This window comes from Drosophila erecta, unplaced genomic scaffold (genome assembly GCF_003286155.1).
Source record: "Drosophila erecta strain 14021-0224.00,06,07 unplaced genomic scaffold, DereRS2 tig00000055-arrow-pilon, whole genome shotgun sequence".
Taxonomy (NCBI): Eukaryota; Metazoa; Arthropoda; class Insecta; order Diptera; family Drosophilidae; genus Drosophila; species Drosophila erecta.
Window position 1 is genome coordinate 10,905,995 of NW_020825200.1, and position 16,592 is coordinate 10,922,586.

The window sequence follows — 16,592 nt, forward strand, 5'->3', positions numbered from 1 at the left end:
TCCAGGCGCTGTTCCCGGCCAGTCTAGTCCTCCTGCATTGAGTCCTGTGCCATCCGCAACCGCCAAAGGTCCTGGCGGAGGAGCGCCGCTTGGCGGAATGGTTGGATGCGTAGGATGGGGCTGTGGTGAGTTTGGTTCTGGCTCGGGCCCGTTGACAGTCGCAATCCTCAGTGAATTTTCGTATGATTGCCCTGGAAAATCCACCGGCCCCTCGAGGTCGGAGTTGTCCGCTTTGTGGCCGGCACATCCTTTATCCTTTATTTCACGCAAATAAAATACATAAATTGATTCCGCCCTCAAAGGAGTGGCCGTTGCCGTGGCCTCACCGGCTATCCTTCGACCTCAAAGCATATCCAAATCCTCTACAGTGGCAGCTTTGCCAGCACTTCGGAAATAAGTTTAAAAGAAAAGGTTTCTTAATATTTTCAAAAATGTTATATAATATAATAATTCCAATATGATTGTATGTGCTCATAGAAACTATATCTTAACGTGTGGAAGTAAGGTTTACGAAATGTTGATCCGAAGTGTTAAGTAACTAGCAAATTCTTCGTTTATTACTGAATAATAAATTGAATATTACATTTTGAAAAATAAATGTTTTGCTCTGTGTGCATGACTTTGATTGTGGAGCTTATAGTAAGCCGAAAATTGCGGTCTGAGGAGCAAAGGACTTAACTGGCGTGTAAATATTTTGCTTTAGCGAAGGCTTGGTCATCATCAAGATACAAGGACCCTTGTGAAAAGCAGCGGACACTTTTGACAGGTAGCCCAGGGGAAAGGTGTGGGGCACTTCATTTAACGCCACTTAGAAGCAAATACACCCCATCGTGCACATTAAATTTATAATTGCATAGATTTAGACGGCATTAAAAATGCAAAATGCGTCTCGTGCCGCAGATGCGGCAGATGGAGAGCGGAAAATGGGGTATGAAAAGTGGAAAATGGGAAACGGGGTAGCTGCTTGCTACTCGCAACTTCATCGGGCGCTTTTGCAAAGTTTCGTCGCCTTATTTATATGCAAACTGCACTGGCCACAATGCAACTAATTGCCACTGAGTTGGAATCCGGCAAAAGAGCCTTTTTCAAACTGGTTTCTGATGCGGCCAACGTGGCCGTCTAGTGTTGATTAAATACTTGCCAACTGCTCTGTGCCATCAAGGGCCATTTTGATATAGGGGCTTGCGGCCAGTGATATCGGGGCTGTCATTTTTGCCACTCTGGACCACTTGTTGTCACTGAACAAGCTGGCAAACATGGAGTTTGGCCAGCCGTTTTGCATGGCGTGCGAATGCAGCCAGGACCACACTGAACAGCAACGCAACTGTTTCGAGTTTAGAACCACGCCTTATTGCGCCCGGGGGCATGCAACCATATTTGTCGTGCAGTTGATAAAACTGTCCTTAACTGCCCTGCCGTTATCCTGCCCGATGGTGGCGACGATTCCGCTCGCAGGACCAAAGAGTCCTGCCGCATTGTCGTTCTGTCTGATGAGTTTTTAAGTACAGACAATTACAAACGACAACCGAGGAGCAACAAATGCAACAAATGCAACGAACGCAATCAGCCAGCCGCACGCCAGCCAAGCCAGTGCCACGCCCCATTTCGTCCTTGGTCCTTCAGGGCCAACCATCCCGCCCCTCCTGCCCCCAAAATCGCATTTCTGGGCGATGGTAACCATCTCAGGGACCTGCGTTTGCGGTTATCACATTCTGCTGGGCAGTTTAGCTGCGTAATTGAATTAAATTTCGTTTTAAAATGTAAAAGGCTTTTGATTTGGCTTGCAGTCCTTGATGTTGTTTCGTACTCCATAAAGTAATTAACATTTGTTTCAATTCCTGAGAACCAACTTTGGACCACGAGCTGGCAAATCCCACAAAATGGGAGTAAATCAACGATAAGTCCTCCTAGACTGGAATTTAGATTGGGTTTCTTATGCAATAAAAACTACAACCAATTTAAGACCTTTGAGCGTGTATTGTGGCGTCAGGCAGGGAATTAAATGAATATAATTTATACAAATCAAATGACTTTCGGTTACAATTCCTTTTCATTTGCACAATTCGTAATGCAATTTTATTATAAAACCAGTTTCAAAGGCAAAACAAAATTCAAAGTAATCATTCTAAAAAACGTAATTAAAAAATAATATTCCTTTGGTTGTCAATAAAGTAGCTTCGAAATGGCCGGAAAATCCCTGGGCTTTCACCACAATATCGATAGTGTGCGTTGGTACCGTGGAATGTCCACCGTACAGATGAAAGCCTGCGATGGATTGCTGCACGCTCTACGGGATGACATGGAGCAGGGCTCCACTTACCGAGTGCGCCGCTGTCTCACCCAGTTGGGCATCCATCCGCCGGTGGGAGCGTCGCAGATCAAGGATATCATTGCCATGAGTCAGGGCAGCGATCTGGCATTTTTGTGGTTCTTGTGGGAGTTCGCCTACAAGAGCCCCCGAAAGAGCAGGAAGGACAATTGGCACTTGGATTCGGAGCACTACACGGTGAACGAACAGCTGCTGTTGTCTGCTATTGCCCATTTGGATATGCCCTCCACCCTGAGAGCCTTGGATGCCCTGCTGCCACCTGCCACTCAATCGAAAAGGATGAACTCGCCAGCTAAGACTGAGCAGAGTTCTTCGAAGACAAACCGCCGAAAACCGAAACATTATGCTCTGCCATATTTTGCTCCTCAGGTTCGACCTCGTGAGTTTATACCAAAATCCAAATTCCGGCCACCCGAGACCAAGGTTAGCTTTCCGGAATATTCGCACTATAAAGATCGCATGCATCAAATTCCGAATGAGGGGCCTCGTTGGTTTGCCCAGTACCGATTGAGTCCTGCCAAGAGGGTGATAGCCCACTTGCTCGCAAAGGAGCTCAACGGGCTTCCCTTGGAGTCTAGTAGTTCTAATTTGGACAATGGTCCTATGTGTGAGACTCATCGCTTCTTGAAGGAGGCGGAGCATATGCAAAAACAGGAGAAAATCTACAACCAGCGATGTCTAGCCCAGCTGGATGTGCCGGGAGATGAGTTGAAGGCTCGGCGGAAACACATCTTAAACGGTATAGAAATCGATGTTAAATTGGCAAGTAATAGGATTGGTAGACAGCCAGGAAGAGCTTCAAGTCCAGTTAAACATGCGTATGGCTCATGCACTACGAGAAAAAAGGATGGACCCACCATGTTGATGGGCTTGGGCATCGAGGAGATTCCCAGGTTGCATTCGTATGCCCATTCATTGGACAACTCGATCAGGGTTATGCTCATGAAGGGCAATGAGTCCCAGCGCTGTGGAGCAGGTGACTATGAAATCCTGGATGTGGACTCCGACGTGAAGGGCTCTACGGAAACAAACTTGAAGCCACAAAGTCAAAGTGCGAGGAGTAGTTTCAATGGCCGAAAAGTATTATCGCAAGAAGGGAAAACAACTGAAAATTCTAAGAAGTCCATTATCAAGGTGCCACCGAGTTTGCCAACTTCCAGTTTTAAGAAACTAGCCGATCTTATTCCTGCTTGCAGTCGAACTTTGCGTTGTTTGAAACGATCATCCACAAAGTGTCCTGAGGAAGAGACCTTCACAATCAGGACTACTGGTGGCGTTCAGTTGGACCATCACAAGGTTTTCGATGTGCCGTCGCCTCCTAAAGAGCCATTGCCATGGGAGGATAAGGTGCTCGACTTGGAGGACAAGCAAGCTGTGATCGAAAAGCTCTGCATCGATGCGCTTGGGAATGGCGAAACCAAGTCCAAGAAGGAGTTGCAGCAATCCAAATTCATTCCGGCAGTTTCAGCAGCAGCTGCGGATTGTGCAGTGAATATGTTCCGTAAAAAGGTCGCAGAAACCACGGAGAATCCAGCTGATAAGCATACAAAACAGAATGGGGACACACTCATCGATCCGGATGACGACGAGCAGATTGAAAATCTTCTGAAGGAAGCTCTTCGGATTCTCCGTGGCAATCGCCAATACGTGCTGGCCACCTTTTCCAATGCCCACAAGATGCCGGTGCTCCTTGATTGGGTGGCGGATCGCTACGGGAAATCATACAGTCGAGCCGGGTTGAACTCCATCGTGAAGACCTCGTTCCGGATATACGAGAGTGTGTACCAGGAAGAAAGAGGTAACAAGCGGAATATTTTGGAGCTGAAGAGATCTGTGACGGGTCTGGGTGGTTCCATCAACTATGCCAGCCACAATAGGTTCATGTCCCAAGTCAGGGAGCGCAAGGCCGAGTACAACGACAAGCTGAACAAACTGGCACTGGAGCAGACGCGTCTTACCTGGCTGGCGCTGCGAGGATACTCACACCTGGGCGGCAACCTCAAGGACACCTTCTTCGCCTACATGCCCGCCAGGACGCTGGATGTGAAGCGCCAGCATGTTTGGAAGTCCTCTGATTACAGGGACATGGTGAAACTTCGGCTGATCTCGCGACCAATGACCATCTGAATACGGGTATTTCGTTTTGCCCTTTGGCAACCACATCCGGAAGGACTGGTTCCACAGGGCAGATCGAAGTACTTGCATGCCCATGGTTTTCATTCTGCCATTTGGAATCGCCATTTCATTCGCTGCTTGCATATATGTATCTCGTGATCTGCTTAGTGGCTGGTACACTCCGAAAAACTTTTGTCATTCGCCATTGCGGCCAACTATTTATGTAAACCAAACTACGTATAATCCCAATTAAAAATGCTCATGCCCAACTAAAACGCCATGGACGGCAAATGAATAGCAAACACGGTCGAGTCGGGGCTTAGTTTCAGATTTTCAGCTATCGTCTGGTCGCCAGATTGCCGATGGGCCGTTGTTGCTCATTAATTAAAAACGGGGTGGTAAAACAGTGGGTGGAGTGTCAAACCCATCCCGCACTGAATGGCGGAAAAGTGGAAAAGCGGAAAGGAGGGAAAGGGGAAAACAACAGACTGGCAAGCTGCTGGCCATGTAATGGCGCTCCGATGACGCACGTGACACGTGTGGCATGGCGCTGACAATTCAAAATCGACTCGCTGACAGCGAGCAGATGACGCTGCCAGGAGCACAGGAGGACATTACTGGGCGGCGAGGTCCTGGCTGATGGCAGCGGTCTGCCCGCAGCACTTTGTGTATTAAATCGGTTGAGCATGTGACAGGATTATGATATAAATCATTGCATACTTTACGGCGATCGATTTAAGGGCGCCAGGCATTTTTATTTTGATAAACTGAAACAACGGACGCGTTTCTGCAATTGATGAGAGCTTTATTATTTATTTACTCCATTATTTATATATTTAATTTGTGTACTGTGAGTAAGGCATCGCGATAGCCTTTCGCAAAGCCGAAATCTAACAATAATGGTTCAGAAAACACTTGTCTCGGAAAACGCTTCCAAAAGTTTATTTTGTTTTAAGCTAAAAATGTATCACACTTTAAAAAAGTTTATTCCACAATTTTGCAATTTAAGCGACTTGCCTTTGGTTAAATCTTTAAAAAAGTCACATTAAATCCCATACATTACTTGCAAAATAAAATGAAATTTTCATCTCTTGTTTGTGTATTAATTACTTTGTAAGTTTTGTAAATTGTATTGTTCAGATTAATATATTTAATCTTATTAATTACGAAAAATACTTTCAGCTTAAACGCGTTTGATACATTCTCATATTTGTAAACACCCCATAAAAGATGTATCAATAGCACGTCACAGATTATGACCACGTCAGTTAAAATCTGTATGATTTTTCCCCTTTTGGAAACCATGGGACAAACATCCTTTTTTAGGTGTCTGAGTAAGACCCAATCACACAAGTCCCCGGGCGGATGTTTTCATGCGGACCCTGCAGGAGCTGTCCGATAATCGCCGGCTAATGCAATGAGCTCCGTATGGCAGAAATCCGGACAATGCCCCCCGGAGACGGATCCCCCATTGGCAGTGCCATTTCCATGGCCATTATATTCAATTATACGACAATAACGTGGCGCTTAGGGCGCTGCGGTTCACGGGAATTGAAAATAATAATAATGTGGGGGGTGTAGCAATGGTGGGAGTGTTAGGTTGAATACATAAAAAGTGCAAGCTGGCTTTTCGGAGTAGGGGTTGCTGGTCCGTGCACAAGGACTTGGCCGAACTATCAGCAAGAAATTATGATTAGCTTTTGGTAAACTTTCGACCGCAGTCAGCAGTCGTAGGGCACTTTCGAGCTGCCATCGCATACTTTGCGGCACTAATCCGCCGGGCGGACGGACCAGGGACTACGGACAACAGACAGCGGACAACGGACAACGGACAGCGGACAACGGACAACGGACAGCGGATTCCGGACGGACAGCACATCAGTGGAGCATGAAGCCTGGAACCTGAGAACAAAAAAGGGAATTTCCGCAAGCGCAACGTTTTAATTTGACTCTTGATTGTTATGCCATTGTTGCCTAGCATTGTGCATTCCGCATTCTACACTCGACATTCTGCGCCCTTAGCTCTGTGTGGGCTCTTTGTGTAATCGCCGCTAATGCGCCCGAAATTGTGCTAAACGATTTTCATTCTGAAGCCCTACCCTCCTCGTCCTACCTCGTCCTATTTCCGCCCACCAATTTTCGAGACTCCCGGACCGCGGGCTATTAAGCTGGGCTGTGGGCTGTGCGTTACAATAACCATGTTTTAAAGCCTCGGGGAAAACTTGGGATGCTATTTTTCTGACTTATCGCAGGATTATGAATCGTGGGACATTTGACTTTCCTGGCCATTGAGATTTGCATTTGCACGCCACATTTGTTAAATTTCTATCGTCATGTATGTCATTTCACTTAATTATGCCATTTACTTTGCATACAAAGCTGCCATAAGTTTGCTACCAAATTCTTGGACAAATTTTCAGAGAAGAGGCGAGGCATTTTTCCAGCACAGAACAATTTGTCACAATTACTGCACACAAAATGACAGGCAGATGAAAACCAAGCAGCTGGAAAACAAGCTCCGGCTACGGAAAAGTCGACTCCAAGTAGGCGAGCCGCACTTTCACAAGTTAAATGTGTTCAGGCCCTGCACAATGATGCAGCAAATGCCTGTCAGAATATTTAGGAACAGGAGCAGGAACAGGACCAGGAGCACCTGCTTGGCAAACGTGTCCGTGTGCCCGAAATTTTGTCATATTTTTTGGTTAATTTCAAAAATGCAAATCATCGATGTCCTGGACGAGCGGAGCACGTCCTGTCGCCTTTCTGACAAATTTGCCAGCACTGCTCGTGCGGCAATGTGCTCGTCACAACTTTCTGTGGTGAGGAATATCATGGATCCGGTGGGCTTTTTAGTTTTCCAGCCTGCAAGACCCGTGCCTGGCGACGTCGATGTCGATCGTTGTGTTCCATGGACCAGGCGGCCCTCTGGTTTGCAGCTTATTCACATAGTTGATGTTAGTTTGCTGCATGGTTCATAGGGCCATAGGGCTCCACTGGGCCATGTTATGCAAAGTTGGCATTTCCATTTCCTGCCTTTGTTTAGTCATCGCTTGGTTTGTTTAGGGCCAAATAGTCCTTTTTACGCACCAAAATTGGATTAATTTTAGCAACTAATTAGGGCTCTGCGGGCTAAGCCGTGTATTTACCTTTCATTAAAGTTCTAAACGACTTTTGTGTTGTATTGATTAAGATTGTGCTGCTTAAATGTGTTTGTTTTCTTTAAGTTACATATTTCAAGGATACACTTAAGAGCAATGATTCCGGGTTGTTTCCAATAATTACAATAATATCTTCACGAAATAATCTGTTACTTGAACAATGATTAGCTAGTTAATAATTATTAATTCCATTTAAGTTCAGTCCTTCTGTTAGTAACTGTTTTAAATAAAATTGTACGCCGAAAACGCAGAACCCTTTTTTATAATTTTTCAATAGTCGGAAAGTGAGAATATTGTTGTGCCAAAACATTTATTTCCTAATACTGTATCATGATCGTTTTGAGAACCCACAAAGAAACACATTTCGATGAGCAAGCTTTGCTAACCATATGACATTAAGAGTGTAGAGCTTTCGAAAAAGCTCGGACCGGTTCTCTCCACACTGCGCATGCGCAGCCGTCTTGCTGCATTCAACGGAACTGTTCGAAAGCAGCGGAGGTGGTGGAGACTTCTGGGCGTTAAAACTCATTCCCTGAGCGATCCGATCGCACAGTTGAGTTCGAGACGTAGACGCGTGAGCACGTAGACGAGGTTGGTGAGTCCCGATTTCTGCGAGTGTAGTGCGGATGATGTGGTGAATCAAGTGAATGAAGTGAATTGATTACGGACGTTCAAAGTGCCGGAAAGCATATCAATTTGCAATATTAAATATAATCTATCTGTCCGTGCAGGTTTATGTCGGCTAACGAAATGGCGCTTGTGAAAATATGCATATTTGCTTTGGCTTTGGCCGTGGGTAAGTGTGGAAAAAACTCTTAATTGCATTTGCCAATTAATGATACTTCAATAACATGGCGTGCAAAATGTCCCTGTGCAAACGCTATTTGGCTATTTGAATAATGTGCCGTGACTTTAATGCTCTTCTGCTCTCGGCGAAAACAATCGCCTCTAATTGTTGGCCGCACCCAAACAAACAGCAACAAACCAATAGGCCAAACTGCAAACAACCCAACCAACAAACGAACAAATAAACGAACAAACCAGCATAATAGCGTCAAACAAACATATGCAAATGCGGAATGCAGAATGCAGCGTGCAGGAGCAACTAAGCTGAAAAATATTGTTAACATTATTGGCACCCATGTTTATGCATATCTGCAGTGTTTGCAATCCTGGCCCTCTCATCATGTCAACTTTTGTCCGATTTCGATGGCGTAGAACACGTGTAAATGCCACATGTAGCATATAATGCATATAGCCTACTGCTATACCATATTGCTGTTGTTGCTGCCAATTTGCATGACTTTTGATTTTCGGTTTTCATACCCGTTACTCGTTGGGTAAAAGGGTATACTAGATTCGATAGGTACTTACAAGTATTTTGCTCCCCTTGGGAAATATAAAAGCTGGAAAGCTATGTTAAGCTACACAGATACTGGAGACTTACGAGTTCGTGTGAGCACGTACGGAGTGCGAATGCCGGGTATCTGTTAGTCGAGGTACTCAGCTATAGCGAGGTACTCTCTTGATTGGACCGGAATTACAGCTGCGAACCCATTGACATCCCAATTGCAATTGGAATTTCGGCAATTTAATTTTCTGGCAAATTTTCTGCTCATTTATTGTGTGAAAGCTCATTAAAAATTTGTTTGTCTCCAATGTGCGGGGCATTAAAAATGCACATTGTTAACTCGCCGGCATAAGCATACATATTAAACAAATTGATAGGCGGGCAACTGTTGCACTCGGGGGCGTAAGCTGAATTTGGTAATCACATTAAAATGGCCATGGAAAAATATAGCAACAGCTCATAATTAAATGTATTGATATTCGAGCCCGACGCGTGAAAGCAAATTAAATTGCCAGTTAATTGAGGGAAAACTCATCGCGTTGAGACAAAGGAAAAGTTTTAATTTGATTGTAAACATGTTTGGCCGAAAAGTTGACGTATAATGTGTTTGCCTATCTAGAGAGTCAGACGAGCGAACACCTTTCTCTCACATATAAAAATCTCTTACATCCAATTTAACAAACCGGTCGGTTCTATTGTCAATCTAGCCTCAGCTCAGTGAACGACATGAAAAAGTGCTTCAATCTGTTTATTTTTAATCTATTTAATGTTCATTGAACCTAACACGTTCCCTGCACGCACTTTCCCAAGATGACAGCCTCGACACCCACGACACCCACGACGTGTGTGACTGGAATCGAAAATCCAAAGATCCAAAAAGCTATCCCAAGCGGGCCACAATGCGTATTATAGCCACCTCCGTCTGCTTCGCAATAGGCAGTCAATTAATCTAGTCTAACCGGACTGGGAACCGAGTCAAACGGTCCAGGACCGGGTTGAACCCGGCCGGTTGACAACGTCTGACTCCGACTCCATTTCCAACTCCAATTCCGAATGCGACTGTGACTGCGAACTCCATGGCAAACTTGTTGACAGACTGTCAGAGCGACGCGACGGCCCCCAACCAAGTCAACCAAGTTGACGAGTCCAAAAAAGCCAGGCCCAAACCACATAGGCCACGCTCCGCTTGGCTCACTCGCTGTGCTGCGAAATAAAAAACGGGGGCCATAAAAATGAAAGGACAATACCTATTCAGGAGCAGGTCGTAAGGGAAATGCCCTTGGGGGAAAACCATTTACAGGCAATTATTATTAAGGAAATGAGAAAAATGTAAATATTCCAAGGGATAAATGTATTTTTTTTTTCTAGGGTACAAATATTTGTACACATTTTATTCTACACTAAATCTAGTCAGTTTTGCTTTGCTATTAAAAGGTTTCAAGTGCTGGAGAGTTTGTAAATAGTTTGGATTTCTATTTAGTTGCAATTTAAACATTAAACAGCAACGCATCTAACTGAATTAGCTAAAAATAATGTCAATTAAGTTGAATATGTAGTAAAATCATCAATTATTTAATTAATTAAGACTTCGCTTTTCATTTAAAATCTTAAAATGTAACCGAACAGGCAGCTCGAAAAAGTTTTACAATAATGCAATTATGCGTTTGGTTTTAGTTAATTCATTGAAAATTTCAGTTTGAACGCTCTCGAATAAGTGTGAATTTATAAAATTAAAAACCAATTAATAACATTTGTGCTGTGAGGCAATTTAGAGGCATGTTGGTGCACATTAAAGTCTATTTCTAAAGCCAAAGCTTGTAGTTGTGTGAATTTCACATTTTTTTATGCAATTTTTTCGTTCTCAGAGTGTTTTTCGTGGAACTCCTGTGCAAGAGTATTTGCCAACTGAACTATGAAGCTTTGGCTACTTTTTCTTTCCCAGCTTCTTGTTTGGGTTGGGTTGTATGTTTTTTTTGGTCTTTCACCAGATCCCGGCTCGTGTACGAAACATGTTTCAATGACAAGCGACAGCTGCAACGCTGCAACACCAGCAGCAGCAACTTGTGTTGTTGGTGTTGTTGGCTTAAATGTTGGCCGACACTTCACGCACTAATTGCTCTGCGGAATTGTTTCTTTATTAACGTTTAATCGAATGTCAGCCGAGCGACGTCAGCATCAGCATCAGCATCAGCAACTTGCTGGCATTGTTGATGTTCACTGCGGCTGCCGAACCCAAATTGAAAACGTCTTTTCTTGCTTCTCCGCTCGCTTAGTTGTTCACTGAAGTACTATGTACACATACTACATATAAATATTTTTGCAATTTTTGCTCTGCCTGATTGGAGTGGTTTACCTTGAGGAGAGTTAACTGGATGCATTTGCAGCAAAGTCGTGGCAAGTTGCAGGAAATGCGTGGCAATGCCTCGCTTTCCGAACTGATTGCCACCGAGTTTTCAAGGCTGGCTTTTGGCATCAGCTGTTCAGCGGCTTAGATCAGCTGTTAATGGGTCCAAAACCGGGCTTTGTAATCCCCGAGCGACTTTCACTTTTAAGGTCGCCCCAATCCAGTGGCCTGTGTCGCAATCAAGCGCCAACTCATATACATATTGGTTGCTATTTGCTGAGTAGCCGCAAACGGGTTTTCTCGCAAACATAGTGGAAACGTTGGGCAAAAAACAAAAGGCAAAAACGTGCAGGAAACACTTAAAAAAAATGCTGAAATGTTTTTATAACTACTTCAAATAAGGTACATTTTAACAAGCCTAAAAGTTTTGCCGTATTTGTGTAGTATCAAAAACATAGAGTATGTTCCATTTAGATATATAATATATATAAAACAGCTTTCAAATCGAAATATGAGTTCAACTTCAAAAGCCTACCGCTGTTACATTGCTTAATATGCAAAAGCAATTTACAAATCAATTTCTCTTTCTAATGCAATCAACAGAGGACTATTGTCAAGAGCTTCAACTAGATTAGATCCTGGAAATAAATTCACAAGCTTAGCAAAGTGTTTACACTTATGACAAACGAACATGGAAAATATTGTTGAATTTCACACTCGATTAGGCACATTTTATTTAATAGATTAGCTTAGAATTTCGTTACCGCATAGCATATGAGTAATTTTTGGTAGCTGTGAGACTTTGCTGCAATTTAATAACGAAACTATTGAATTAAATGTGGTGAAAGGTTAAATACAGTTAAAATGTTGATTTATATTGGAGTTGATAAAAGTACATAGTTTGAGATATTTCACAAGCGAGCTATTGCAGAGAGTTTCCATCAACAAAGTAGATTAAAGCTACAAGCAAGGACATTTTGTGTGTTATTTATGAATGGACTGCCTTTACATGTGTATCTATCTATATCTAAACTACCTTCTGTGCAGGTCTGACCGCAATCCAAGCGCAGGAGTCGAGAGGCGGTTTCCGTGGCAGCAACAGCCAGTTCCGCGTGGGTCCCGGCCATCCGCCATCGCAGCGCCACCTGCCTCCCCGAAACCGCGATCCCGTCCAGGAGGCATCGGTGGTCCCCAAGAGCAAACAGACGGCGGCGGAGAAGGAGTACGAGCCCACCGAGGAGTGCCCGGAGCCCAATGGCTTCTATCCGGACAGCAAGCAGTGCGACAAGTACTACGCCTGCCTGTAAGTGACCAACAGGAGGAGACACCTCGCCCACGGGGGCCGGGGCGTATGAGTAATGCCCCATGCTTAATGCCACACTGACCACTCTTGCAGGGATGGCGTGCCCACGGAGCGACTTTGTGCCGATGGCATGGTCTTCAATGACTACTCGCCCATCGAGGAGAAGTGCGATCTGCCCTACAACATTGACTGCATGAAGCGAAGCAAGCTACGTGAGTATAACTCCTTAATTTGCAAGACCCGGCTTACGTATGCACCTCACAAGTCGCAAGAACCCTCCTATATACACTCGTATATATGTACATATATCTTCCTCCATCTCCTGCGCCGAAAATCGGGCAATAAACGCGCTTCGTGCCCGCACTTATTTGCTCGTTACTTCTTGGCTGCGCTTTTTGTTAACTTATTTATTATGCAAACGGCATGCGCAGCGGTTAACCCAAATTGTTGTCGTCAATAGGTCTTTGGTCTTGGCGGTGCTTTGTTTTCATTTTTCGCCTCCTCAGTAGACTTGTTTTATTCGTGATTTTATTATTTCCCCAACGCCCGAGTCGCGCCATCCAAATTTTAAGCCCAATTCCATAGTAATTGGCTTCCCGCGGCTTTAAACTTGCCGGGAATTCGGTTTTCACTGGCGTCTGCCACGTGTGTGGGCGTAGCGTCCTTCAAACTTTTCGACAAAAGACTTTTATTAAAGTTCTTTTGATGAGAGTAATTTTTGCTCGAATGCTATTTAAAGTGGCCTCAAGAAATTTGTCATTCGCTCAAAAAGGAGCACACATTTTGTGGGGCCATTTTTAATATTAAATATTAGTGCACGTTTTAGTTTTTAAATAAATTATTTGCCACCCATCAAGGCAATTAGTACACATTGTGCAGGCCCATTAGCAATTTCAATTACCTTTGTCTCCTGTTGACATAAAACGTTGTCATGGCATATATGCATATACTCGTAGTTCGTAAAGCACACAGCACCTGAATACATTGTGCTGGCAGTAATGTATTTACGGATGTGCAAAAAGGGATTTTACGGACATACAGATACCATCTGCAGATGCCTTATACGAGGAAGGTTCAAGGATGCATACAGGGAATATTCTATTTGAAAATGCTCCGTTTTCCAATCCCAGAAACACCTCAGCCATCGCTTCACTGTCCCCGGAAGAACGGATACTTTGGACACGAGAAGCCAGGAATCTGCGACAAGTTCTACTTCTGCGTGGATGGTCAGTTCAACATGATTACCTGTCCGGCTGGACTGGTCTTCAATCCCAAGACGGGCATCTGCGGCTGGCCGGACCAGGTCGGCGTCACTGGTTGCAAGTCGGAGGACGTGTTCGACTTTGAGTGCCCCAAGGTGAACGAGAGCATCGCCGTGACCCATCCCCGTTACGCCGATCCCAACGATTGCCAGTTCTTCTACGTCTGCGTCAACGGAGATCTCCCCAGGCGAAACGGATGCAAGCTGGGCCAGGTCTTCGACGAGGAGAAGGAGACCTGCGACTGGGCACGCAAGGTGCCCGATTGGTAAGATATGGTTATCCCCAATATTTAGTACTACCAGAAGTTCCAATCCCTTGGTCACTATCAAAGTCGGATAAATATCATATTCTAATATTTCTAACCCGTTTCAGTGCCGACTGGTATAAGGATCGCCTGACCGACAAGGAGCTGGATGAGCTGGAGAACCCGAAGCCCAAGACCACGACCACCAAGAGGCCACCACGTGTGCGTGGTCAGTCGAGGCGCAAGCCCAAGCCGAAGCAAGTGGAACCGGAGCAGGATAAGGAGGAGGAGGAGTAGGCCTGATCCCCCGACTGTGTTAGGCTTAAGTGAATTCCCACTGATTGTCACCATTAAAAGCGTGCAGAAGGTATACCTAACCATTGATCGGCTTACTCAAACTGGGTAACGCCATGGGCCAACCGTATCACTTGATGCTGATGGGCAATCCGCGGATGCCAGGGGAATTAGCCCCATCCGCGCTGCTCCGTTCCCGATTCCCAAAGCCCCTGCGAATGTAATATGCATGGGAATTTGTGTGAGGAGCAGTTGATGTGGTGCCAAAACGAGAGGATTTTATGCGCATCCAGTGTGCACAATCCGTGCACTCTGCGATGTCCTCGTGTCCTGCCCCCTCGTCCTCGTCCTCGTCGTGGTCCTCGTCATGCCCGTGACATGACGAAATCAATGCTACTCCCTGCCCAACTCTTTGCGAGAGTTTTACCCATTGCCTGCAGCGCATAAATTCAATTTGCCGATGAGCGTGCACAAAAGTATGCAACAAAATGGCAACAACTCGATACAGAACTCACACACACACACACAGGCACACACAGGGGAACAAGGATATTGTGTGTTTGTGGGGGAAAGGATGATAGAGCGAGGGACTCGGAGGAGGAGGGCGACATGTGTATGACGTTTGGCAGACAAGAAGCATTCGATAAAACGCATTGAAATTGCATTGTGGAAATTGTGAGCAGTTGAATGGTGAGATTTACAGTGGCCATTGCCAATGGAGGGAATGAAAACTTCTGGGGTGGAGCAAAGTCTCAGCAGTTGGGGAAAATGCCATTGAGGGCATCAATTCTTATTGTTTAAGCACTGACGTAAAATCTGGGCAAACGATGACATTTCTACTTGGCATTGCTGGAAGGTTTGCTTAAATTTATTTATTCATTTGAATTGGGGTAGTTATAAATGGATTTCTATTCAGCTTGGTAACTGAACAATGAAATGATTACGTGTCTGGTTGGCAGATATCCATGGAGCAGGTTAATTGGCCAACTCTAGACGAGCAGTGGTCTGATTTTCACACATTTATTGGTCTAGTTAAGTGGTGATTCACATGAAATTCATATGAATATTTTGAGAAAAGCTAAATATTTGAAAAACACATTTCATTTGCAGAAGAGCTCATGACAATATTACAATAAACCTTTTGAAAATTGTAGTTATTTTAGTTAAGCACAAGAGTGGTATACAAAGTTATTTTCGACAATCCTAATATTTAATTTTAGTGGTGTGAGCTACTCTTGCTTGTTATTACTTAAGGTGTTTATATGCATATTTCAGAATCCTATCCTGGAAATATTTGGGTCGAATTACCGTCGATCCAATCTCCTTGGGAACTTAGTCTGCGATGGACCAGCTATTTCGGTGTTAATTAGCCACAGCCACGGGTCATCTACCCTGGACTTATGGCGGCTGTCAAAGGACATGGGGACAATCGCCTATTGAGCAGCCGCCTCTAATTAATCAACAAACACATGCACGCGCGCACAAGGACCAAGGTACACACACACGAAAAGCAACTCGGAAGAGAAGCGTGTCCTGCTGCTCGGCTGTCAATAATTTGGCACGTCCTGTGACCCCGGACGCCACCTGCTTGTCCTTGTCCTTGTGCCATCCATCGCATCAACTCGACAATGAACCGCAGCCAGACTCAGCACACCACAGCTCTCCATACATGCCATGCCCTTGCTATCCTCACCTTTCCGGTTCAAAGGAGGTCCATCTAAAAAGCATTTCGTCGAACTCAGCGCCTACTTAATCAAGTGTAACATGGACATGTCCAGGCTCACCTGCCGTTTGACATATTGCGCGATGTCCACCCGCCACCCGTCCTCCTGCGCCGTGACCTTCACTTGGGCCGTGTGCTCGGCACACGGGGACTCCCCTTCCATGTCCTTCGGTCAGCGTGCGCTGCTATCAAATGTCAAATTTGACATAAACAAGTGTTTACATAATGACAACCACAATTTGCGTAATTGTCACAGGCATCCGAGGCAGCAGACGATGGATACGGACGCACCAAGGGTCCACCATATCGCTGGGGCTCCAAAAGCCCCCTCGAAATGTTCAAACAGAAGGGGAATCCTGGTACTCGGTGGCCCTCAAAAAGAGGTGTTTGCATACCCCTAACATACTGTTTCACCCTTCCAAAGTTGTCGCACGGCAAACTAGAAATGTTTGCCAGCACTGATTAATTG

General features: G+C 45.0%; 2 protein-coding genes across 3 annotated transcripts; both read left to right on the forward strand.

The window, feature by feature from the left end:
* The first annotated feature begins 2,182 nt into the window (after positions 1-2,182).
* Positions 2,183-4,456, forward strand: LOC6541754. The gene is made up of 2 exons (XM_001969354.3): positions 2,183-3,382; positions 3,452-4,456. Exons 1-2 carry the CDS (start codon positions 2,183-2,185, stop codon positions 4,454-4,456), a joined length of 2,205 nt encoding a protein of 734 aa, XP_001969390.2.
* A 3,641-nt stretch (positions 4,457-8,097) lies between these two features.
* Positions 8,098-14,486, forward strand: LOC6541663 (protein obstructor-E). Of its 2 annotated transcripts, none has more exons than XM_026979246.1 (6): positions 8,098-8,193; positions 8,334-8,398; positions 12,345-12,600; positions 12,694-12,812; positions 13,731-14,127; positions 14,235-14,486. In XM_026979246.1, exons 2-6 carry the CDS (start codon positions 8,338-8,340, stop codon positions 14,401-14,403), a joined length of 1,002 nt encoding a protein of 333 aa, XP_026835047.1. In that variant the 5' UTR covers positions 8,098-8,193; positions 8,334-8,337; the 3' UTR covers positions 14,404-14,486. The 2 variants fall into 2 exon arrangements, with proteins under 2 accessions (XP_026835047.1, XP_001969391.1); XM_001969355.3 differs by having other exon boundaries at positions 8,099-8,197.
* The last annotated feature ends 2,106 nt before the right edge of the window (positions 14,487-16,592 follow it).